We start from the raw sequence: 27,181 nt of genomic DNA on the forward strand, positions 1-27,181 counted from the left end.
TGAGTTTGCTTCCACAGGACTGAAGATACCCAGAGAGTACCTCAGCCTCAGGACTTCAGGCATAGAGCAGGCTGGGATGAGATGGAAAATGACCAGCAAAATGGCCTATGACTAACTGAAGCAGGTCCAGTCACACAACTGTAAGACAGAGTGACTAAGGCTGCTAGATTCTACAAATTGTTTGTAAAGGTCAACCCATGCATGCTCCCTTTGACTCTGCCAGCTTACTTTGCAGTGGGTCAGGCTTTAGCACAGCATTAGGACTAGATTTCCCATATTTTAAAACATGGATCATTTTCTCTAGAAATCTTTTATTCTCACTCATGGAAAAATTGAGTATCCATCTCCAGGTAGCTACATACAGGGAAAGGCATCTTGCTAAGACAAAGCCCAAAAGATCTTGGAAAATAAAAACTAATGTTAAAAAAACAAAACAAAAGCATCAGCTTTTCAGCATTAAATCTACCCTGATTTCTAAACCCCAAATCAAAGTTCCTGACCAGCGAATGTAATGGATTAAAATAAATAAACAAATTGAAGAAAGCAACAAATAAATCTTTAAGTTTAAAATCTTGCTTCCACATCTGATGTACATCTTCAATCTATTTAAGACTTTGGAATGGGAATATGGGATAGGTTTAAATCTGAGACTCCACAGCCACACCTACAAATAGTTGTTTCTCTCAAACTTTTACATAACTTAACACCCTGGACCTGATTCACAAAACTGAGCATGAGTTTTATCTTTATAGCACATTTGAAGCAGTAAAACACTGGTGTATAGATGCAGTTTAACTCTCATAAAAATGTTTTACTGTTGTGACAAAAATTGTATCCTTGTCTGAAAAAAATAAAAATAAATAAATAAATAAATCAGTGTCAGTAATACAAACTACTGCTCTTCAAGACAGAGCAGTGAACTGCATTGATTCAGACTGACAAGGCAGGGAAGATTCAGCCACCAGTGCTTCATTAAAGGACAAAAGCAGCAGAACAGTTCCTGGGAGATTTAAGGTCAGCTTAAGCAGTCCTTAATAATCTGCACATTTGGATTTGGCAGTATTTGTGAATGTGTTGGTAGACTCATTTTAACCCCTAGCACTGTGCCCATCAAATTACATCAATGGCCTCTACTCAGAAGGCAGCTGCTATTTGACAGTCTCTTAGGAAAGGTCAGCAAATATACTACTTGCAAACTGAGTATGTCGCAGAACAGACCTCACCTTTCCCCTCCATAGACTACTTATTTACTTTCTAAGCTACAAAGAATACCTGAAGACTACTCCTAAAGATTTAGTATGATCAGATTTATTTATTTTTTTTATAGCAGAGAAAGAATGCGCACATACCAGTGAATACATCTGCACAACATGATATGTGTCAAACAGTGTTACATCTTCAACCAAAGACACAATCCTATCTGATAATTATATCTCCATCACAGTCCTAAAACTTTCAATTTATAGCCAAGGTTTAACTTGCAAGGCACAAAAACTAGAGGTAGTACAGCAGGCACTACAGGCGATGAAATATCAGTCTTAACTTATGCAGAATTCAACTCCATTTCAGAAGTGGAATTTATCAAATTAAAGATGGAAAACACATGGGAAGTGTGCTGGCTAAAATACAGGAGCCAGTTTTACTTCAGCAAGTTTTTAAACTTTCCTAAAAGTAATCAGAGATCTCAGGAGAGAAAAAAAAAAACAAAAAAACCAACAACAAAAAAGCAGTGTTTGCAAAACACAGTATATATATACAGTGTGCTTTGACCAAAATCCTCTGCTACCTTAGCAGCAAATGTTCAGATGGGGTATCTGTCAACAATCAACCACATTACAACATCCATGTATTTCTATAGCAAAGCGTAAGCAGTAGATGATTGCAAGACTTGAGCAGTAAGTACCACAAATCCTTTGATCCGTTTGGAGAACATATGGAGCAAAGAGCTCAAATCCAGATGACTAAGTCTTGGGCCCCCAATTTTGTCCTTTCTTTTTGCTGCTCCTGATCTGCTGATGACACTGTGCCATGCCTCTAGGGAACGCATTAATTCTGCCTCTAAATTGTGAAAATTAAGAACCTTTTTATCCCACCATAATTCCATTCCACTGACATTGCATTCAGTCAGAAACCTCCATTCAGCACTAACCAGCCTGGTCCTCCATCCATTACCCAACCACTGACATCTTCAGCAGCTGAGCTCTGTATCATGTTTTTCTGTTCCATACTGCAGGTTGGGGTTGGGCAGAGCATAGTTTCATACTCAGATCCAAAATCCTAGGTTGAAGCTTATGAGCTCTCCTGGCTGGACTGCTAACATCTTGTTACCTCCCCCTTCAGCCTTGCTGAAGTCACATACACTATCCCAAATCAGCCAAGCCATTAGCCAGGTGGGAATACTTCTTCCCCCTCCCTTCACTGAATAAAAATGAATAAATTTTATTTAATGAACTCCCTTCATTAAATAAAAAAGTGCACTGCTCATTTCTATGCTCTCTGGCACATGGGTTTACCTCCATTAGTTACAAATTCAGACTGTATTTCAAGACAAGATTAACTGACTAAGAGCATTATCCTTCAGATTAAAATCAATACCATGTAAAAATGGATCAGAGCTGAATACATGAAACCAACATGCACACAACTGGACAACGATTTCATCAGCACAATCACTGTGACAGATGCTTTTGATGACAATATTCCACATTTTCCTTCTTATGCAGAACTTCAAATCACAACCTGTAGGGAAAAAAAAAAATCTCTATACACCAACAGGAACATCTCTGACAAACAACTGTCAGAAGCAGAATAACTATAGGCTCTGCCTCACCCAAAGCACAGAGCGGATAATTGCTCAAAGCCCCTCATAGTTCTACTAATGGGAGTTAGAGATGCACTAAAGGAGAAAGAGTGGAAAAAATTATTTTCTTTGCATAGGCAGAATTTACTAGATCCAAAATGCAATTTCTGAGTGTGGACATATGGATGAAGAAGACGGGGGAAGACTCAATTTGCAGTTCATGCTGTTTTTCCAGGTAACTTAAGTTGATATTTCACTGGGTTTGCTATCAAAATTGAATGTACTAATTGTACATGGCCTGTAATTTCTCTTTTTTAAAGCTTATCACTCTTTATTATGTTTATAAATCTCTTTAGTTCTATATTTATGCTTGCCCAGATACACAGAAAAATGGCAGGAGTTAGAAGAAGGTGAGATATCACCAGGTACTTCATATATATTGTAACCAAGCAACATTTTGCATTCACTTTATCTCTAGGTGTGAGAATCTGTGAGAATATTCTTATGGAACAAAATAATTTGACAAGTTGTGGTATCTCACACAAAACTTCATCTGATTTAACCAAAGGCTACAAATTAATCAGAAGCAATAAGCTCAACAAATCCTGGATTTAAACCTACCTTCTACAGCATGCAGACTTTTCCAGTACATAGATAGGGGTGGTTTCAAGCTATTGAAAGTCTGTAAGTATTTTCTCATTCCTAAAAATAAGTAGTCATTTCAACACTTGAATTTCTCATCTCTTTCTTCAGAACTGCATACTACTGGATGCATGCTTCCACCACCTTGAAAAAATAATATTACCCTGCATATTTGTATGCAGTGCCATGATTCATCATGTTGACATGGCTTTTCAGCTGAGACATTTGCCTTGTATTCTGTTGATTCTGAAAATGGCATTGATGTAACATTCACCTTCAGGGCTCACACATAGGTATGCCTCACTCCTTCATGGAGAAATTACTCAAAGATATCAACTGACCATTACATCAAAACAAAAAGAAAGCCCCATTTTACTTAAGTGTAATGCTGGTCCTAGAAACAAGTCTATCTATGCTATTCAGGAAAAAATAGAGACTGCTGTAAAGAAAGAAAGTTTCCAGTACAATGCATGTTTCCTTCCATACACATCAGTGTTCTGTCCAGCCCTTCTGTGATGACTTCGCATCCTGCTCCAAAGTGACACACAGAGACACAGTAAGCAGCAGTATTTTCCTTTAGGTCTGTAAGGAATAGCATTTCTCACATACTGTGTTACAGATCCTTTGAAAATAAACTTATTTTGCTTTTAACCCACTTCCAGCTTTGCAACTATTAAAAACAGACTCAGCTGTGTGTGTAATTCTTGTATTCCATGGCTAGCAGGAGAGGATAAATACTTGCTAGTATTCAGGAAATTTCTCCTTTATCTTAAAGGTAAAATCAGGTCAAAGTTCTCAATTCCCTTCTTCCCCACCATGATTTCTAAAGCTATATCATTACTCTCCACTCCCGTCTCCCCACCCACTTCTAAAATATTATTCAATGCTGTTAACTATCATCCCTAACTGTCTTAATGATGAAAAGAAACATCTTAAGGAACTTTTTTTTTCCTTTTAAAATGTAAACGTTTTCCTTCAATACAGACTAAACTGCAAAAACATCCAAACCACTCATTGAAACTCTGATCACTAAAAGCTCAAAGAAACCACTGACACGTGCAGTGCTGCTTGCTGAGACCTGCTGCACAATGGTTGATGCTGTCTGCTGTACATTGTGTCGTTGTTTGCAGCGGGGACAGCAAGTCACAATCAAATCAGCATTACACACATCCCCTGAGTCGGCAGCGCTGCAGGAACAGAGGATGAGTGGAACAGACAGGCTGGCTTCAAAGGCCTGAAATGCTTACAGTCCTCTCCTGCTGCTGGCTTTCGTTCTCAGAGCTGTTAGCTATTCCGTCTGTTGTTTACACTAAATATTCATTAGTGAGACAAGACACAAGTTTGTTTTGTCTTAATATGCCAAAAATGAGGAAAAACATCCAGATACTGATAGGAGATGGAATTAATGCTAGTCACAGGCAACTGCTATGCTGAATTCCAACACTGGTAAGACACAAGAGATGGACAGGAAAGATTTAGGAAGAAAACTTAAAGAAATGCCTTTGCCCACTGAAAGGGCTTCTGTGCTCACAGCTTTTCGCATTAGAGTTCCTCTCTCCCTTTCTTCCCATCTGAAGCCTTTTGCTCTGAGGGGTTAAGAGCTTACATACCATAGCTTACAGTAAGTTTTAAGCCAAGTCTACTGTCTATGCATCAGTGACAGTGTGCACTGGGATAGATGTTGACTATAGGGTCACTGCCTCCTGATGTATCCAACCCTCCTGCTGCCACCTGACAGCCCATCAACCAGGGGCAGAACAACACTTCCTCACACTACAATGGGCCCCTTGCTCCTCTTGTCAGGATGCAGTACTCAAATCCCAGTCCTTAGCTGAAGAGCTTAAAGAACTTAAAACTTGAAAGAGCTGCTGCTTAAGACTAACACAATATTTGAGTACATTCTGGAACAGGCAGCACAGGGAGGTGGTGGAGTCACTGTCCCTGGAAGTGTTCAAGAAACGTGGAGATGTGGCATGGAGGGACATGATTAGTGCACACAGGATGAAGGGCTGATAGTTGGACTGGATGATCTTATCGGCCTTTCCAACCTTAATGAATCTATGAAATCTGAATGCTGTTATTAGTGGGGGGGGATAAAAGCTATAAGAAGCTCATCCCAATGCAGCAAGTGCTGATGCCTTTCACTCAAAGAGAGGTGCTAGGCCTAGAAAACATTGCTGGTGCAATGCCCCAGCTGTGCAGCCAAGCTCCTGTACAACATGCGCCCTCTCATTGCATCCTTCCACAAACAACAATAATATATATATGTGTGCCAACTTAGTTACCAGTCTGCTGAGATTTTTAACACAAAGAGCTGAAGTCCAGCAAAGTTACACAGCCATACAAAAGCACTGAGCTTGACCAGGGCACTCCCCTTCACCCTCATCTACTGAGCTGTTGCCAAGCAGATCGACAGCCCCTGAACCTCACCTCCAACATCAGAGCGAAGGGGAAGCAACAGTTGATTTGCTGTCGTTTGTGCCATGGAACACTTACACGAAAATTGTGAAGCATCTGAACATCATGACACATCTAAAATGTAAAGACTGTATCCAACAAGATGCACTCCAGCAGGAGCTGAAGTCGGCTCAGGGAGCCGAGCTAGATGAACGTGTAACAGACCCTCCAGGTTCGCCTGCCCTAAACCCACCCAGCTCCCAGCAGTGCGCACAGTCCGAGCGGCCGCGGAGCGCCGAGCCGCAGCCGGGTGACTCCCGAGGGCAGCGGCCGGCGTCACGTCCTCCTGGAGATCCGACCAGCGGCAGGAGGAGCCCCGCCGCCCCAAACCTTCTGCCAGCTCCTCCCCGGCACCGGGAACTCTCCGGTACCTGTCCGTGCCGGCCGGCAGGATTCCCTGCTCCTGCCCGCAGCTGTGCAGCGAAGGGGAGCGCTAACTGTGCTCGTACCGCCCGCACAAGCTGCAGTCCCGGCATCGGGTGTGGCAGCGGAGCGGACAAACAACGAGCACCGTCCCCGGCCCCCGACCCGCCCGTCCCGTGAAACCCTCTGCCTCGCCCTCCTCCCCTTTACCTCCCTGCCCGGTGACACTCACGCAGGCAAAGCTGTGTGACATAGGCGTAGTAGGACCAGCAGAGGATGCTGGAGATGAAGAGCACGGGCACCCAGTAGAGCAGCCGCTGGCAGCGCCGCCTCACGCCACCCCAGCCGCCCGTCGCCCCGGCTGCAGGCGCGGAGGGCGCCGCCGCCGCCATCTTCCCGCACCGCATCCCGGCCGCGCACTCCGCGTCCCGCGGCCCGGCCGCACATCCCCGCCCCACCGGGTCCCTCCTTCCACGCTCCTCCCCCTCGTGGGGCGGCCCTGCCCGCCCAGCGCCGCCGCCACCGGGACGAGCTGGGGGCGCAGCCTCGGCCGGTGCCTCTGGTGCTGGATCCAGTCGTTCCTTATGGTGCATCCACCATCTTTTTGTACCCAGGGCTGGTGATATTTGACCTCCCTTGAGAACGCTTTAAAAACACTTGGACAAGTGTTGCCCGGTTTGCAGGCGGTGTTTCACAGTCAGCCAAAATCCTCACCCTGATCAGTGATGAGTGGTAGGGCTGCGAGGCTGCAGGAGCCCCGGCACCGCGCCGTGCTGGCACGGGATGCTTGGCGACACGCAGCTGCTGACTCACCCTTCCCAAAGTTACGGGCATCGTCATCAAAACAGCCCCGAGGTGTCCCAGTAAATCCAGGCTGCCTTACGGGATGTGCGGCCGAATCCTGGCTGTCTGTCAGAAATACAAGGGCCCAGTCCCTGCGTGCTGCTGGAAGCTCCCGGAGTGCTGGCAGTGCAGGGAGTGTGGGGAGCTGCGGGCACAGGAGGCATCCACACTTGGAAGAAGGCTCCATAACGTCCCATGAGTGAGACCATCTCTGCAGCAAAGTAATGGCAATGCGGCTGCTGTTGATTAGAAACTGGACGTGAGACAGGAAAAAAAGAATGACATCAAATGCAACATAGGTGTGCCACCAGGTTACAAAGTATGAGGATGAGATGTTGGCATGTTTATTACATTCATGGGGAAATGAGCTGGCCATATAGCTGCAGTGTTTCTAATGTAATGTGAAACCACATGCCCTTGTCAGTACAAGATTAGGCGAGGGAATTTCAGTTAGCCTGGGTGAACCGGCTCACCCTACATGCCTGTCCCTCTGACTCCATGCCCATTGCCTCCACAGCTATACCACCCTACAGAGAAACCTTCACTCATCCTCCTCCCTCTTCATGGTGTGATGAAGCCTTCAAAGAGGTTAGTTAGCAGCAGAAAACCTCAAGAGAGTTTATTAAAAGGATTTATTGCTCTATGGTGAAAGTAAATTGTGGGCTAACATAAGTGGGTAGGTCTTCATAGATAGACTTCCTGACCAACTGCCTCTCCGCAATTACTTGGGCCATTGGTGTACTGTTGCTCACACAAACATAGACATAGAAAACAAAGGCAACTGACTGTCTTGTCTTGTCAGGAGCTGGGTAGTGGGTAGCTGGGTTTGAAGAGGAGGCCTCAGTGTCTTCAGCACACCGAGGCTTGACAAGGTCCTTATCAGATGGTGATAATGAAACAGGAGCTCTCATCTTCCAGGTGCTCTGATGGGGAGCTTCCTCCTTTGGGTACAGAAGTAGAAGGTGCTAATAGCACCTCTTTCCATAGGAAGCCATCTTCATGTCTTCTGTAGAGGTCTAGTTTAAAAATATTCCTGCGCAAGTCGAAAGCACCACCTTGAGATAAAAGTCACACCACGGCTGTCACTGCTGACGCTATGAGTTCTTTTATATTACTGTCAGATCACGCTGCATTTCCACAATGCCTGTTGTGTATGGGCAGCTGTTAAGAGCATTTTGGTGTGTTTAAGAAGTGAGAAACTGAACTAGGAATTCTGATCTTGGCAAATCATCCAGATAGAGCAAACAGTAGGACAAGGTCTGTACACACGTAATGAAATTATCCAGGCATTTTAAGGTATTTTAAGATGTGATCAACAGTTCCTGGTAATCAATCTTGTAAAGCAATAGCAGCAAAACTGAAGGAAATAACAAGTTGGGAGAACGTTTCATATGGTGGAGGGAAATGATCTGTAATTGATAATTCGGTATAAAGAGTCTCTTAAGAGCTCTGTTTTGTAACAGTTTGGAAGGTCATAAAATTTCAAACCAATAAGAATAAAAAAGTAAAATGAGCCACAAAAGGAAATAACCAGAACAACGATTATGTAAATTGACAGTGTTCTCCTTAATGTATATGTGATTTAAATACCCGAATACTGCAGTGAGAGAGTATTTGTCTGGCTTAGGTGGGGAATTACTTCAGCATCCATTCAGTTTCCCGAGGATTTTAATATTCAGAGATGGCCGTAGACATTCACATTTACAGCCCATTCATGAGTTATGACGAGCAGCTGGAAGCACAACATGTGTAAGAGCTATAAAATTCCACTGATCTCTTAAGACTGACATTACAAAAACTGAGTGTGGAAAAACAAGACTTCATACTGTGCGCTCATTTTAAATTGTCACAGATTTACTGACTGCTAGAACTGTCTGCAAGCCACAAACAAGACACATTGCTAACTGGGCAAACCAGTGGCTCTGCAGGGATGTTCTTTGACCTTCATGATAGGGAACGTGCTGGTAGCTCCTCTCCAGAGTGCCTATGAGTGGGAGTACACTTACCACGCATGGAAAAAGAAATCTTCCAGTAGTGTCTCCTTCATGAGAGATATCACTTAGCAAATGCATGTCGCATACCAGCTGGAGTTGAGTACCATCTGTCTATAGTTCATGGCTCCTGGCTACATGGAAACAAACCACTTGGTAACAACTCCTGTCTTAAACATTCTAGCCATAAGATGTATTTTCATTTAAAGGGTGGCCCAAAGGCATTCACTCCCTTGCTCTGTGCTCACCCTAGCAAGGTACTTTATTTGCAACTGTTAGGACACCCAAACCTGTCTGCTGTTGTAAGCTTTTCATTTTTTCACTTTCCACACTCTCCATAGGAGAGGCTCACTTAACTCCTCTTCAGGTAATGAAATCCTTCCTGGTGATTTCTTGAATTGCTGTTCCTGGACTGTTACAATACTGTATTTGCAGAGTCTGTTGTCCAAAGCTGCATTTAGGCTTATTATTTACCAACTCTTCTGTCACTTTCTGACAGTAATTTTTTCACTGTGCTGTTCCCCCCCCAAAACCTATTCATTTTGAGGTTTTCACTGTCCACTGTTTTGCCCTTTTGCCACTTAAGGTGGGAAAAACAGGGAAAAGTTATAACATTTCTAACCTGTCAATAGGGTTCTGCACAATGCAAAAATCAGGCAAAAATTGAGCCCCGTGGAGTGCAATGCCCCTGAAAAGCTCTTTGTAAGAAAGCTAATCTTCTATTGCTGGGGAGCAACAGAACACATCTCTGCACAAAATGCTGTATTCTTTTTCTTTCCCATTCCCAAGGGTCTGTGGACAAGGTTTTGGCTATTTGTACTTATGAAATTATAAAGGAAACAACTGGAGTAGAGAAAGTAAAGGCTTCGATAGCCTCTCAGGGCATTTGCCACAAACAGGGACTCCTGGATTCCTGTTCCTGCTCCTTGTCCCATGCTTTGTTGTGTGATTTCAAGTGCAGGGGCATTTTCTATTCACAAGATATACTGTCTCTGGCAAGAAGCATAATTTGCCAGCACCTAACACAGTGGCACAAGTTTCTCTGAATCCAGACTACCATCGTCCTGTTCTTCATTTTTGCTTCTGGCAAATATATTGGAACCATGGCAGCCCACTCTCAGCTCCATTTTTACTGTCAGCAGCCTCTAGTGAACCCTTACACTCAGGGTTGCCTGGTTAACTAGTTCAGCTAGCTGGCTGGTTGAAAACGGTTTGTGGTATTTCTGGATCTCATGCAATTCTCTACATGCTCTTGTTAGAAAGCGTATGTGACTAATTTAAGGCTCAGTGTCTTGCGGTAGAGATGTCCATCCTTGAAAGGTTGTTTTTGTTGCTTGTTTTTCCTTTACAGCACTGCACTCAGCAATGCATCCTTTTGAATCAAGCTTTTAGCTTCTAAATCAGGGTTAGAATGAGCTGGCTTCATTCTTTCAAAACAGAAATTACACCTCAGGCAAATCACCTAACACTGCTGAACAGTAAACCCAGTTACTAAATAAGCGTGGCTTACAGCTGTAGCTGTTTAAAATGAAGGAGGATTATAAATCCGTAAATGAAGAATTTGCAATGGATGTTAGAAAACAGGAGCTGGAACAGTCACTGTGCAATGACGTTCATTTCAGTTATCTTTTTAAATAAAAGAGGACATATAAGTGCATAACTCAGCTCTGTGTACTTCAAAAGCAAAAACCAAACCAAATCCAAAGCGTCTGACCAGGAGTAATAGTTTATTTGCTTACATTGAATAGAAATATTTTACTAAAACTTTAATCTGTTTAATAAGCTGCTATTTCTATGCATGTTTATACCTATAAGAGGTACTTTAAATTACAGTCTTTAAGTACTAATATTTTCTATGGAACTTTTCTAGTTAACAGTAATGTTCACCTGTGGGAGGAGTTTGTAAGTCAAGGTAGTGGTAAAGATTAACAATACCCATTCAAGATTAACACACACCCCATGTACTTAATTACTTTTTTGTGCATAAGAACTTAATCTATCCAAGGGCACCACCTGCTGACAGCTTCAGGGTGCCAAACCAAAGCTTTCACGGAAAAAACACTGTACATTCAGACCTCACATACGTTTGAAAACATATCAGCTTTGGCTCAACTTTAAGGGGAGTTCAGACATGGCACTGCTATACTTTTGCTTCAGGTTCATTTTTTGAATAGTCAGAATTTGGTCTGATTTTTCTACTTTGACAAGTAATAGTTTGAAACAGTTACTGGCAAAAGAAGTCCAGACACATCCCCAGAGCAGGACAGATCATTCGAGACTGTTACGCGAACAAAGTGAATCAAAAGGAAGTGAAACATTCCTCTATCACTTTCAGGTGGAAAATAGGAGACCCAATAAGTATGCAGGCTGTACGACCAACAACATGCAATTTTAATAATATACACTGCAACGATCATTAGTTTCAAGTGCATTTATTTTGAAATAAAATACATATATTCATATTCTACATCACATATATTATTATTATTAAATATGAAAAAAAATACTCTTAAAAACTAATCTGACATTTCTCACATTCTATTTTATACTGTGTGGCTACAGTTAGGAAATATATAGAAAAACGATAACATTGTCTCAAGCCATTCATAAAAGCAAAATGCACTGTTGCCTGTAAGGAAGGAGACAAATGATGATGGTTGCTGCTGCCTAATCCAAAGGGAGGACCACTGGTGAGAGGGCAGTAGTGATTGAAGAGGAGTGAGGGGAACTCCTGCAATAACTGGCTACCCCATTTTCCCATTTGTTTTGTTCTTCATCACTCAAGCAGCAAACTGGGTTTTACTTACACTGACAAGAAGCAGTGTGACAGCTCTGCGTACCAAGATGATACATTGAATACTAACGACTCTCTAAATCAAACACAGGGATTACATCTTATCCATGTCCTGTTGTATCAGTTCAAGAAACCCTATGCAAATCTTTTCTGTTTCTTTTCATGCTGTCAGTAGTTTAAGGAGGTCAGGGTGGAAATTTGGTATTTATTGTGAAATGTAAATTAAAATAGCGTCCTTCAAAAGCTTTCTGAACTCACTTTTCCTTAAAGCTACATTTAAAAAGACATTCTAATTAGCTTTTGTTTGTTTGTTTGTTTTGTTTTTTTTGTTTAAACTTTCTAGAGGGTAATTTCTCAAAAACCATCCTGCTTTTCATTTTGTTTTGATTTTTAAACAGATAATTGTTACAATTATTTCTGAACACAGCTGTACTTACACAGATGCTATATAGTCTTCTATTTGCACGTGATGTAAGATGATATTTGAACAATGTGCACTGAATATAATTTTAAAAAGCTTGCTTATAATCATTTGGAGTAATAGAAGATTTCACACAACCACATATCTGTAGGGGTTGGAAGGGATCTCAGGAGATCATTAGTCTAACCCCTTTGCCAAAGCAAGTTCACTACAGTGTATTCAGTTTGAAATACTTGAAGGCATATATTGTTCCTATGCAAATGCAGACGTATTTAGCATCCAGTCCACCTCTTCAATAATGATATAAAAATTGTGTTCGTGTTTCTTGAGATCTAACGCACAACATATAATAGTCACCTTGAAAGGGAGTAAGAAAAAAACACTGCTGCAGAATAGCAAAGAAAAAAATTAAGAGGAAAACACAAGCGTAACAACGTTCTTATGACTGTTTCAGTATTATATAAACATACAGGACATGAAAGGTCATGGCGGCTACTGACTGCCTGAAGTCTCATCACCTTAGTAAGGCCTAATTTATGTCTAGTATTTGAATTGAAATATTTAAATATTAGTACATGTTGCTCCGTGCTGCTGCATGCATTCATATCTTGTTTTGCTTTTTCATTTGATGCAAACACGAGTTGTTTATTTTTCAGATGCTGCATTCCAGAGTTGTGAATCAGACAACGATAATTTCTACTCAGTGCCACATCTTCATATAAAAGTGCACTATTCACAAGAAACACAATTTTACTCTACCAAAAATATATAAGTGAATATACACATGGAAATAAGGTCTGTAAATAAATACTATAAAGTGTGTTACTTAACAGGAATTTGAATATTTTTACTTCCCTTCAACATAGTACTCATAAGACATCTTAAAATCAGTACAATTTTTAGAGGATTAAATTAATAAAGATAATAGTAAGACTTAGAAAATCTGAACATTATAGTTCATACAGTACCTCTCTTAGGTAAATACCTATCTTTCACATTATAATCCATAATCTTACCGTAACAGCTTTGTTAACTTCTAAGAGTAATTTGTACATTCAATTCATATGCAATTTGCTACATGAGACATTCTAATTCCCAATTTAGTACAAACATTTAATGGTATTCTTCTGAAAGCAAGTTCACAGTCTAAGTTGATACAGGCAGCTTCTCTCCATTGCCAAAATGTTTGCTTAGTCAGGTGTAATACTTATTTTTGTTTTCCTTTATGTGAGAAACATATCTCAGAAAAACAACAGATATTCAAAATGCATTCTTATAAAAAGGACTTGTGCCAATCAGACTACAGCTCGTCATTTAAATGAAATACATACTGAAAAGTTGTTGTATGAATTCTAGACTTTTAGTGGAAAAGCAGTCTTGTGTTTTCTACTGCAACTGAAAGATTCATAAATCACCTGGGTTAGCCTGTTCTTCAACCAGAGTTTATAGGAATAAATACAGTTCTAACCAGGGCCCATAATCCTGCTTTCTTTATCTCAGCATATCTCGTCTCCGAAATTGTTTCCACAGATCTCTGAGATGTTCACTGGTTACAGTCATCACACAAGAGTAATATTCCTTCCGACCATACCTGGGACTCTCCTGTGAAAAGTGAAGAACATACAATTGGAAAAAGATATTTTTCACTAAAAACATACAATTGGAAAAAGATATTTTTCACTAAAATAATACATTAAATGTTACTGAAACTCATATAGACTCCATGTAAGTTTTAGTATTAGAATCACAAAAAATCAAATACTTCAATGGCCCAGAAGTACTTAAAGTAAGGGCTATAAATCTCTATGTAGGGTAAGCTTTCAAACTACATTCTCACAGCACAGAATTAGCATTCAAGAAAAAGCCTATTGATATCAAAAGCTTTAAGAGAGGACTTCCTCTTCATTCAAGTATGTCCTACTCTCTATAGTTTCGTTTCTTCCTTCTCTGTGTTGACATTGCACTAAGAAGTTCACCTCTAGCACAAAATAAAGAAAATAGAAAATTACTGATGTTCATGAAACTCAGGCATCATGAAAGGCCAAATAAAATCTAGGTAGATTATATGAATGCTTCTTTATACTAAGTCACCTTAAATCTCAAACTGCACTGCAGTACAGTAACATTAATAAATGCTGTGGTCATGGATGCCTCATCCCTACAAGAGCTCAGGACCAAGATGGGGTCTGTAGTAACCTAATCTACTGGAGGGCGTCCCTGCCTATGGCAGGGTGCTTAGCACTACCTAACCTTGAGAGCATTCTGTGATTATATGGATAAGTGAACACTGAATAGAAAGTAATAACGGCCCACACATAGCCTGGGAGCCTCACTAGGCTGTATGTCGTCTGTAAGAATCACCAGACCTCCTTATTTCTTCCATTATGCCACACTTGTTGTTAGTACATACACAAAGATGTAGCAGGGTTAAATAGTAAAGCAAGAAACAGGCTAAGGAAGGAATAGGAATTATGTAGGTTACTACAAAGCATCTCTTTTTACATTTTACAAATGTATTTACAAATAATTTTATATTGTAATCCATCAGTATCTGGAGGCAAATGGTTACAGTATCAAGGTGAGAGACTGTCTGATATCTGGTTTTGGTTAAACTGTGTGAAGTTGTTTAAAATATTGTGCTAACACAGTATATTAAAACCAACTATTACAGATTGAAGCCTACATTCCATATATTCTTATTACTCATCTTGTATAATTAATAACATCCAGAAGCTGTAAATATTCAGAAAACAATCTAATCAGCACTATATGACAGACTTCAAATGAAATATTAGAAAGAATACTTACAAGAATGTAATTCAGTTGAGATTTATGATCAATTTCATTAAAAAAATCGTAACTTGCAAAATGCGTTGTGTTATTGAACAAAAACACATTCAGTTAATTAACCACTGCTCTAAGATATGCATTTCCTTTTTATTTTATTAAACAAATTCAGAGGAATATTTGTGAAAATCAGTATAAGAAATACAGGACCACGTGAACTGTTCATTTACTTCTAAATGTTCTAAATGTATGCCTCATTATTTTATCTACTCTAAACTTACAGACGTAACAGGTTGTTCACGTTCTCTGATATTTTCACATTCCACATTTTCCTACCACTGTATCCAGATATAGTTAAGGAACTAGTCAGCTTTAGCATCAAAAGTCTGAGTTCTGAAACTTCCAGTTACATTTGTAAGATGAGTAAGATGTGGCTATCACACATTTTTCACTTCATCTATTTCAGAGATTAATTAAGTTTTAAAAAACCCCAAGAATCTGTCACTTCTTTTTTTCTGATAGATGCATTCGGCCATTGCCTATTAGAGAAGTGTGGAAACGAAAAGCTTTCATATTACTAACCACAAGACAAAGCAGAAGACAAGATTGAAGTTTATTGCTGAAATTCAAATAAGGTTCTAAATTCACACTAAAGCCTTCCACATCTTTCTTGAAATGAAAATTTCTTCCCCAATAGTACCCTCCTTTTTTTATTATTATTGCTTCCTAAAAAAACTTACTGAAGATATAGAAAAATCATCAGAATTGAGACTATCTAGCAAACAGCTCTTGTAATGCAAAAATCTTAAAATATTTAAGAATGTATTGGGATACACATCTCAGTTTCTTTACAATTATGACAGAAAATATTTAACTTTAGTAATGTAAAAAAGTCAGCAAAATTGGAATTACATATTAAATCTCTATTACAGTTATTGAACACATAAATAGTTTAGCAAATGGTACTTTTAAATGGACTGGAATTCCTACTGAAAGGACTCTATTAAAAATTTCTTCATAGAATGGTTAGGGTTGGAAGGGATCTTTAAGATCATCTACTTCCAACCCCCCTGCTACAGGCAGGGACACCTCACTGTAGATCAGGATGCACCATCCAGCATAGCCTTCAATGCTTTCACAGAGGGGCCATCCACAACCTCACTGGGCAACATGTTCCAGCATCTCATCATCCTCACAGCAAATAACTTCTTTCTAATATCTGGTCTAAACCTTTCATCTTCCAGTTTCAAGCTGCTTCTCCTCATCCTATTGCTACACATCCTTATAAAAACTCCCTCCTCAGCTTTCCTGTAGACCTCCTTCAGGTACTGCTACAAGGTCTTCCTAGAGCCTTCTCTTCTCCAGTCTGAAGATCCCCAGCTCTTCCATCCTGTCCCCAAAGGAAAGGTGCTTGATATCCTTTTGCTCTTGGATAACCTTTTCTTACAACTTGCAAAGCAGGGTTTTCTTCTCAATTCTGTTTGTCAGTTCTCTGCTAATGTGATTTCTATGCTCTCCCTATAGGAGAGTACCTGCTGATGCCAAGTCAGATTCTGTGCCCTGTAGCAAGATCAATGTAGAAAAACAAGCTCTGCAAGAATACTGCCAGCTGCGTGGATCACACCAAGCTTGTGTAGTTGATCCCCAAGGACAGACTTTAATTATTTATCATGAGGGTATAGTATTCTATATGCTGTAAAGTAAGTAGCATTGGTGCAATGTGGAGATAAACAAGGAGTGCAATGTACTGTTATACACCATTTCAGTGTGACAATTCAAACTACAGTATAATCAGCACTAAGTATGCCAACTATCTTAATCTCTTTCATCAGTTCTAAGTTTACCACAGAAAGTATATCACTTCTTATGCTTTAGCTTCAAGTTTCCATTAACTGACATTTGCTTTGGGCTTTAGGAAATGTTAACAGTAAATTAGAAAAAAAGTATTATAAACTATATACCATTTTAAACAACTCAGAATAGCTAACAGGATATGTTAATGTAATTCATCACAAGAGACAAGGAGCGGTTGCTCAAGTGATGAGCAGTAGCTGATAAAAATGTCTGTAGGGAAGAAGGAGTTTTATATATATGAGGCTTATACTGCATTCTTCACTGCACAAGGAACAGATATCTGACAGGTACCAGATAGATACTAGGAGCATTCTTGTTATTGCACCCAAGGGAGTTACAGGCGGGAAGAAGAGCAGGTTAAATTAACCACCCACCTCCATACTACTGCCTGCAAGGCTGCTTCTAACCATGCTAGAGCACTCAATTAATTTGGTTTCTCCGTGCTGTCTCCCAGCACGTACTGTAGGCATACCATTATCCAATTTAAAAAATTTTCCTTGAGAATAACTGTCCATCATGCAAAATGACAAAATCCCCCACTATAAATCTCAATTGTGTGTATGCATGTCTGTATAGATTTATTTAAATATTTATCCAATTTATTGCATCTCAACAGGCAAATGAAATAATTTATTGCCTAAATTCAGGTCTTGTCTAGGTGTGTAGGGTATCCAAACCTTATGTTTTTATCACAGTCTCTCTTTTTGCCACCAAGCTAATTTTATTGTGTCTGATGTGCTTGACATTGGATTTTTTCATGTCACTGTATTTTGCTCCAGTCAGTCACACACTATTCACCGAAATTATTAGGAAAGCATCATGGCTCTACAATATTTTGACAGTTTCCTGCCAGAGCTGTTCATTATCTTGGAAAGTTTACAGTTTAAACAACATATAACGTGTAATTACAATGCAGACTATACCTGACATTGTAAAAAAAAAAAATCTGCTTTTCCAGTCTTCACTGGTAAATATTTATTAGAACTTGAGAAATTACTGAGAAGATGGTCACAGGACAGACAAAAACAACAAAAACTACATAAGAATACTTTTCCATATCCTAAACACAGCACAAAATTGCCATTGGCTCACAAAACACTGACAGCATGAATTATTGTCAATTCCAGAATCAAATCCTAACATTTCAGTCAAAAAAACAACAAGACATTTTGAGCTGCTACATTGCTTACGATCAGATAATCTACTCTTGAACTCTGAAATGGGAAACAAAGCAGTGACAGTTTAACACTCAGCCATTCCTGCAAGCATGCCAGCACACTCAGACTGGGCAGCTAACACATACCGTGATTTATCTGCTATAGAGTTCCTTCCTCACGCAGGATTTGAAAGTAGTATACCTCTGTATAGGTTTGTAGCCCTGTGGAGCAGAAGATGGAGAAGTGCGCAGGTGCAGACAACATGTGAAGGCAGCCAGAGGTAAGCATAAGACAACAGTATCATGAAAATACAAAAAAATGGCTTTAAGTGGCAACTAGAAGATACCATATAGTAGGTTCTGGGTAAAATGGTTATCATTTAGACATTATGGCCCAAATCTTTCAGGTAAAAAAAAAGTGAAATTTGTAATGGAAAGGGAATCTATTTATATATGTTTAAACCAATCAGCAAATCATTGTAAGTTTATGGCAATACTCTGACTGACCACTTGATGGCAGCTTAATATACTAGTTGGTTTCAAAACACTAAACAAAGTTACAGGTTACAATACTGTGTTCCCAAAGGAGAGAAATTTCTTTAAATAAACTCCCGAAGACTTTTGTTTTCTCAAAAAATGAATATTTATGATGTTCCTGTAAGAGGCAGTACCTGATTCTTTTCAAGCTTATAAATTTATGGCTATGCGTTTAAGTAGGACAAATAGGATACAGATCTTTTAGAATTCCAGCTTCACCACGCTTCACTTTTGCTTTAAGTATCTTTTCTTCAGTATATCATTACAAAATGTCCTTTTTTATAACAAATGGTCCTCTTAGTGAAATCTGTAATCACCCCAAGGTTCTTCTGGGTAACATTTTAATCAAACAACCATTTAAAAAGTTGAATTACTTCAAATTACAGACCTGTTATAATCTGATATTTTTAGATTTATTATTATTATTATTTTTAATGGTACCCAGGAACTACACTGATCTGAGCAGGCAAGAACTGTAAGTTACTTAATATTAAAATCAGGCATTTACACTTCATAAAAAGGTTACATTCTGCCAAGGCAAAAGTTTCCATGTTACTAAAAACTACTGCACAAGAGAAAATAATGTTCTTTCATCTGTATAACATTACTGACCAAACCTTAATACAGATTCAAAACATAGTTATTAACAAAGACTTGTTAGTTGTATGTTAGTTTTGATATAGCACAAGACAGTGTTTGAGCCCACCACCATGTAGGAGCTATGGAGTAAACTTTTGCTTACTCTACCCACACTAAATATCCTACAATTTTTCACGTACAAACAATAGGATGCAATTAATGACACTTTCCGCCAATTAGTTCTGGGCAAAAAGTTCTTGTGTCTTCTCTAGCCCTCATTCTAAAACTAGATGGGAGGAGAAAGATGTTATTAAAATAAAAGGGGGGATTTTTACAGCTTTCATTTCACAGGCTACTACAGACTCCCAGAAGAATCAGCTTTGTGTGAGAAAATCTTACTTGAAATGTCAATTGGTAACTTCAGTACTGCAGCTGTCTTGGAATACTAATGATAATCAAACAAGCCTGAATATTGGTATGTTTAGGAAAAACAAAATTGAATATGGTATTTCTGGTCACTGAACAATAGGACTAAATCGCATCCCATTCTCCACAATCCAGGAGATATCTAATATCTAAATAAAACTAGACTTGATTTATGAAGGAAAGTGCTACTTGTCCTCACATCCTTGTGTATTCTCCACAGTTTTTTATGGAGTTCATTAGAATCTTTTTTAAAGGTCAAGGCAAAAGAAATATACGAGTAAGTTTAAATAGTGCTGGATGACAGATTTTCAGGGATTATACGTGATCTCATTCATGCATTTTGTGGCGTAGAAACATGTAAAACATTTACAAGAATTGCTTAGTAAGCAGACTGTGTCCTGGTTAAATTAACAGACAGTGGCACACTTACAATTGGTAAACAATTATAACATATAGCTGGACATCTTGAAACAGTAATGAAACAATTATCATTCCCACACAATAATAAAAGGATTTGAGGACCAACAAGAAAATAAGCTCATCACAAATGCAGTGGCTGTTATCCACAGTTTAATATTAGATTATAATGTTACCAGAAATAAATAATAAAAAAAAATAAATTATTCCAAGTAGACTCAACAACATGGAAAGTTTTCAAACTACATGTAGAAAGCTAATCCTGTGTAACTAAAATTACATTACAGAAGTAATAAACTGAAATGTGAATTACAGAAATCATCATACACATCTTTTGGAAAAATTAAAGTTAAACATTTATGTCTATCTAGCAGGTTAAGCTGTAGCTAAGAACAGCACTTTGCATTTGATTAAAAATATTAACAGCTGTTATATGGAGATTGATTATTGTACTATATGTTATATGTTATGTGTTCCTTATATTACTTTGTAATTTTAAAAATATCCAAGAATGTCAGAAGGCATTTATCTCACAGACTGCTTTTGGATTTCTATATAATGTATTTAAACATATGAACTGTTGGTTTGCAACATACCCAGTGCCACAGATCAAAGTAAGAAGAGGCCAGCAGTAAAATCAATTAATATAAATTTAAAGGTTAAAATCCTTACCCTAAACCCTCGATTAAGTCTATCTTTCATAATGCCGATAAATTCTTTGTAACTCAATTGGTCATCTCTGTCGACGTCAAAAATCTTGAATACTGTGTTCACCAAATGTGGTGATAACTTTACACCTGTGGCTACATAAACAGCACGCTTGAATTCATCTACATAAAGAAAATATCAGAAGAAAAATTGAACATAGAAATTTAAACTCTGAAATCCAAGCAATCTTTTAAGTTTTCACACTTATGTATTAAAAATAATAAAATTTGAAAAACGTAACTGAATTTAATGGGTTTAACGCAAGTAGTTCTCAGCTATTTTAAAATAACATACTATCAAACATTTTATATGAAAGACAACAGTAGATATACTACACTATATCTAATTACAAAACCAGAAAATCATACTATAATTAATCTTACATTGCATTTATGCTGATGACATTTTCTTAATTGACAGAACAAAAGAAACAGAATTTAGGAAATAGAACACAGAAAACCATATATTCCATTAGTAAAGCCATGTGATGTAGGACTACACTGGTGCTAATGCATCAGACTCAGAGATGCTACTTGGAGTGAGTACCCAAGCTTGACCACTTCAATTTGCACTACCTCATGCACTAAAGATTTTAGTGGGCATGTACCTTTCAATTCCCACTTATTGATTTGTGAAAACAATCCGTCCCTCTTTGAACTTTCTGATAGTTTCCTCCTACAAACTTCAGAGCAGCATGTTTCAGAGACCCGCTATGTAAAAGATGCTTCCACGTACTTTAAGTTGATCTCTTATAGGTGTCATCAATTGCCTCTTAACCCTTGTACTGCAGGATTTGATGTCAAACTGTCCTGCATTCACCTTATCCAGCACTTACATGGCTTTCTAAGGCTTTACCGTATCTCTTGAGACTAAGACTTCTCTCTAAGTAAATCCTACCCTTTTCAGAATTTTACCTAAGATGCTAAAAGTACAAACTAGGAACGAAAAGCCAATTTCCTCTCTATTTTAGCCGACAGCTCTGTATCTTTGTCAAAAAAATTGTTAAAAGTTATCTAACTTTTTATAAAAACTTACCTTGACCTATGGAACGACTTGCAAAATTATACATTTGCATTGCAATTGTAAAGTCTTCTAGGTTGTTCAAGAACTGGAAAAATGATCTAAACTCATCGAATGTGATACCCTAATGAAGAAAAGGGTGTACATTAGCATGATTAGAAGTATTGGTAGTGACAACAAAGGAATAAACAAACATTGCTTCTACACAACGCTGTTTCATTTGAAAACAGATACTGCAGTCATTAGAATAAACACGATTGTACTGAAGTCAGCAAAGTACAGAATTTGGATCTTGTAAAGAATGTAGGATGTCTTTCCTATTTTCCACTACAATGGATAGCAAATCCTTATTGAAAATACAGCCAGAAATACTTCTCTGCTACTTAAGGCTACCTCAAAAATTCCATGAGGATTATTAAGATGTGACAATTAACAAGGAGAATGAGTCTAGGTATGTATAAATATTGCAATGCCTACTAATGAAAACCACTACAAACCACTGTTATTTCTGTGTATGCGCACTCACAAAAGTATATGGAATTAACAAATATGACCTAAAGTAAGCACTATATTCTAAAGAGAAGGTTTTATACATCCAGATGTAGCCACATAGATCTCTTTAGCTGATACTCTTACATTGCAGGACCTCTTCAATTAAAAAAAACCATCTTTTCAATTTTGAAATTCTGAAAATTCAGAATTTCTTCTAAAAAAATGCAAAGTTTTTAAGTGAGCATTTTCCCTTTCCTTGTGGTATTTGTGGTATTTTTTCTTGTCCTAGCTACCAATCCAAAGACATGATAATTTACCTCTACATCAATACTGAAAGAACCTTAAACAGAGACTTTGAATTAAGCCAGGACTGATTTAATGCTATAATAGTACTAATCTCACCCTTTCCCATTCTTTGTAAAAATGGATGTGGTGGTTTATTTATTTTTTATTTTATTATTTCCACAGATTATATTCTACTAGACAAAATTGTTATATTAATGCACAAATCATGATAAAATTCATGGAATATCTTCAGGATTTGGTATTTGTACTAATTTCAGGTGCCAGAATGAATCACTAGATGCTTGGCATCTAGTTAGTAAAAGGAAGAAAACATACTGTGAGCAGGCAGCATGCCAGCTGAACTTTTTAACATGACCACAGTATGCCAAATGATTGCTATAGTTCTTTAGAGACTGCTACACAGAGCACTATGAAAGATTATTTAACAGGCTACACCCATTCACTTTTAGATGGAAACCTCTGATTTATATTAGTCTTGCAGAACATCAATAATCAGAAAAAAAGTAGTAATTTTATAATGTTGGAATTACAATGGTATTTCAAGTGTAAAAAAGCAAAAACATCTGACACATGGCAATGAAAGACAAAGTCCCACTCTCAAGCAAGATGGTTGCCACAGGAATTAACTTCTTCCACCGCACTGATAACACTTTCACCAAAACAGTGATACAGCATTATGAAAAAGGGCAATGTCCTATTTTAATTAATAGATATATTGCATATGACATTTAGATACTTGGCAATGGTAAAGTGTCAGGATATTTCCAGGATGCAACAAAAGTAAGCTTTTTACCAGTTGACAAAGCATTCTACGTGGAAGTTACTCTTAGCTGATGAGCCTACTAGAGATCAAAAGAGGAAACTAACTTGGAAGACTTGCTATTGGAACGGTGATATTGGAAGACATGTTTAAAAGGAAGTGTCTATATTTGTATATATGAGAAACTGAAACATCCGTGGCTCCCCTCAGTGCTGCTCAGCAACAACTAAAATGTGGGTGTGTTATCAACACTGTTTTTCTCATAAAGCCAAAACATAACATCACACTGGACAATATGAAGAAAATTAGCTCTGACTCAGCTGAACCAGGTCACCTAGGTAAACAATTACCTTTTCTTCAGGAATACTGCAGCGCATGTTTTCCAAGTAACTTGATGTATTTTCCACATTGGTATATCTCAAAAGAATATGTGCAAAATCTTCCTCACTGATAGTGTTCATCCCATTAGAATAGGAAAGGAATTCTATCTCTAGAACCTCAGTTTGCAGGTTATCCATAAATCTGAAGCATAAACATGAATATGGAAAATCAATAATATTTTATATTTTTACTATTCTTGTATAAGCATGTCCATTAAAAGACTTGTAAAATACAAAGCCAAATAGGATAATATAAATAATTTCCCTTTCTGTAGCACAGAGTGTACATTTGTTGATTCCACCCATTCCCACACTGACGTAATTTCAAACCAATGCAACAACCTTAACTCAAAGATAAAGAGTTTTAGCAAGGATTGAAATAAATTACAAATTTAAGGATTGCGTAATTTCCAGCTTGTGTTTGCCTAAATGTTTTCAGTGCATCACTGAAAATTCTTAATACTTTAATTTATAATTCTATATAGGAATTTTAATTTTTATGTGCTAGACAGAAAATAACATTGCATTAGCAATTTCCCCAAGTTTATTCCCCATTTATTTAACTTAGATTGAGATTAGTCTTACTTTTCTTTCTTTAACAACCTAAGTAGGATGAGCCAGCTCTTCCAGCCTTTCAATCCCACCTATTTTCTTTTCAATACTTCACTAACCTTATGACATTTCTATGAACATTTCTATGTTTAATTCAACAACATATTTGTTAAATTCTGGACATAAAATCTGGCTAATGTACAGAACAGCTGGTTACAGCTATACATAAAAGGAAATGTAACTTCCCTGATCCTGCTTTATGTCCAAACTATACAACCAATGACCAAAGTCCTGGAGCTTAAATCCATTGATTGTCAGCCACAACCAATACCACTTCCCTCTTACAGGTTCCCAAAGCACGTGCCCTCTCAACACTGTAACACTACTTCCTAATATATAACTTGACTTTAAGAACTTGAAGCAGCTCAAATCAAAAAGATGCCTATGAAGAACTGTATGTAGAAGGAAAGAGCCTCCAGTTCAGAGATTTTTTTGAGCTGGAAAAGTGGTTTTGAATAAAACTTGATGGATCTTCTTTTGTGAATATGACTAGTAGGTTTTGATCTCCTTAGCATTCACAGTATTCTGGTGATAAATGGGCATTGTAACTATATATCATGAAAAAAAATGCTATTTTCTAGTTTTTGTTCTGAACTCACCACATTGAATTTCACTTGATGATCCATATTTTTTTCGATTGTATTAAAACTGTGTATTCTTTGTAACATCCAAGATATTAAGGGAAAATGTTTCCCAAACATCTGATTAACTAAAACACAGTTTTAATTTTAACACAGTTAAAATAAACAATAACTATAAAGACAACAGACATTGGTACACTGGAAAGCATTACTATATAATTACAGAGACACTGAATATCCCGTGTTGGAAGGAACCCACGGGGATCAATGAGTCCAGCTCATGGCTCGACACAGAACAACGCAAACAACAGACCATTTCTCTGTCTCTTTGTTGATTTTATTATATTACACTATGTGCAGCACAAAGGGAAAATAAACTAATGTAGTGTATTAGGTGAAAAGCGGGGTTTCGGGTTGTTACGGGAAAGGTTTCACCTCCCTAGTTAATATGCGTGACGCAAGCATATGGGCGTCATAAGCCATGCCTACTCTCTAGAAGGCTCTGTGCCAAGGCTATATAAGGATGTGTAAACTTGAATAAAATGCCATTTGCCATGCGCTCTCTTGTCGCTGTCTCGGCATTTGGCCCAGCTGCGGATAGTCAGGGATGAAAACGGGACAATTCAGAGCTACAAAACTTTATATCATACATACATTATATACACAGATGCATAAACTATGTGTATAGTAATATAATACACATTAATTAGAACAATCTTGCATTTCTCTAAAAGTCACAAAATTGAGACTTACCTATAAAAATCTTCAAAGTTCAGTTCAGCTTTTCCTTTCTTGCCAAAAAAGTGGACAAGCAGTGTTGTGTCAGACAGTGAACTTGCAATATCATCACCACGCTTAAATATTAGAATAAAAAAAATGTATCAAAGAGCATGACTGGATTAGTTACAGAACGGTAATCTGAGAATGTCTGTCAACACAATAGATATTTCTATAAAAAAAGATTTTGTGTTTCAAGTTCATACTGTTTAAAAAGATTTTAGTATTTAAATTTGTTAAGTTAATTTAGTCATACAAAACAGCATTTTTTCCCACACAAAAAAGCATTGAGCTGTTAATTGCATTCAGTAGAAAACACTTTAGAACAACAACTAATATTATGGATGCTGCAATGAATACAGAAAAAGCATAAAAAAAAAAACCATCAACCCCTGAGGAAAAAACTGATCTAATCAGTTGAGGTAAATCACAAGAATAACTCCCTTTGTACCAAATCTCCCCTCCTTTCTATTGGGCAGCTATAAAGATATTAAAAGGAGTTACTTCATATAATCTTATATTTTCTTATATATCTTATTTTAAACTAATTATGGGACTTTATATTCCATGAGTACTCAATAAAGTGTACTTTATTTGATTCAATATCATAAACAGCAAATGACTTCTGTTCAAATCTTACTGTCAAATATATTAAAAGCACAATTAATTTAAAAATAAATAAATCAGTCTGTGGAGTAATATTATTTTCATTCATTCTCCTAAAAATATTCCTAAAGATATGTTGTCTTTGCATCAGACATCGATTATTATTTTTTAAGATGTAGCAATACTTCTTCCTTAATAAATAACTATCAACTTCGAACACATAGACTTCTAAGAGTAGAAAAAACTAATTTTGACCATTTGTAACCATGTGACTATCATGTGCGCATTCAACTTTTTTACTATATAAATATCCTTACAGCACTGATGCATGTGCATTGATCTCACCTCTTTTACAACGACTCTTCAGATATCAAAGAGCTAAAAAAAATCAGTCAGTAAAATAAAGGTCTTAAACAAGCCATAGTATTCTACCATTAAAAGTATGTAGATATGGGCAATAAGCAAAAATATGAGGCAGAAACAACACATTTTCCTTTTAAGATACAAGAGCTAAAGAGGAAAACTTTTCTGTTCTATACTACCATCAGTTCAGGATTCTCAAGATTGTATTTCAAACTTCATCTTCCTCTTTATTCTCATATTCTTCTCCAGGGAGAAATAAGATGACATAGGATATATGCAAAGAGAGATTTCAGGTTCTTCAATTAAGACAGTGAGCAAATTAATTCAGAAAACTTACCACAATTTGTCTTTTAATATTGTTATCCTATACTACAGGGCACAATACACTGAAACACAGATACCCTGATTTCTTATGTCTTTTAAGCAATTAAATCCCTAAGTACATTCAAACAATTTCCCTCAAGTACACTGAAAAGATATCAAATGTTAAATTACAGCCTTTCATCTTG

The 27,181-nt window shown here is 37.8% G+C and overlaps 2 protein-coding genes across 13 annotated transcripts in view; both read right to left on the minus strand.

Moving 5' to 3' along the window:
• Positions 1-7,307, minus strand: part of ZDHHC2 (zDHHC palmitoyltransferase 2) — a 31,540-nt gene extending 24,233 nt beyond the window's left edge. For 3 of the 5 annotated variants that reach the window (XM_015862343.3, XM_015862344.3, XM_015862342.3), the window contains exon 1: positions 6,495-6,750. In XM_015862343.3, coding sequence (XP_015717829.2) covers positions 6,495-6,669 — 175 coding nt within the window. In that variant the 5' untranslated portion in view covers positions 6,670-6,750. Of the gene's footprint in view, positions 1-6,494; positions 6,751-6,976 lie in introns of those variants that run through there. The other 2 variants (XM_085545356.1, XM_015862345.3) reach the window with 1 other exon arrangement.
• A 4,205-nt stretch (positions 7,308-11,512) lies between these two features.
• Positions 11,513-27,181, minus strand: part of MICU3 (mitochondrial calcium uptake 3) — a 45,672-nt gene continuing 30,003 nt past the window's right edge. For 5 of the 8 annotated variants that reach the window (XM_015862323.3, XM_015862319.3, XM_015862321.3 and 2 more), the window contains 5 exons: positions 25,680-25,780; positions 23,704-23,875; positions 21,811-21,919; positions 20,740-20,897; positions 11,513-13,913 (listed from right to left, as the gene is read on the minus strand). In XM_015862323.3, the coding sequence (XP_015717809.2) occupies positions 13,803-13,913; positions 20,740-20,897; positions 21,811-21,919; positions 23,704-23,875; positions 25,680-25,780 (651 nt within the window). In that variant the 3' untranslated portion in view covers positions 11,513-13,802. Of the gene's footprint in view, positions 13,914-18,255; positions 18,331-20,739; positions 20,898-21,810; positions 21,920-23,703; positions 23,876-25,679; positions 25,781-27,181 lie in introns of all 8 variants that reach the window. The other 3 variants (XM_085545368.1, XM_085545367.1, XM_015862320.3) reach the window with 1 other exon arrangement.

The sequence above is a fragment of the Coturnix japonica genome, chromosome 4 (genome assembly GCF_054131305.1).
Source record: "Coturnix japonica strain WE chromosome 4, WE-NBRP24, whole genome shotgun sequence".
In the NCBI taxonomy this organism is placed as follows: Eukaryota; Metazoa; Chordata; class Aves; order Galliformes; family Phasianidae; genus Coturnix; species Coturnix japonica.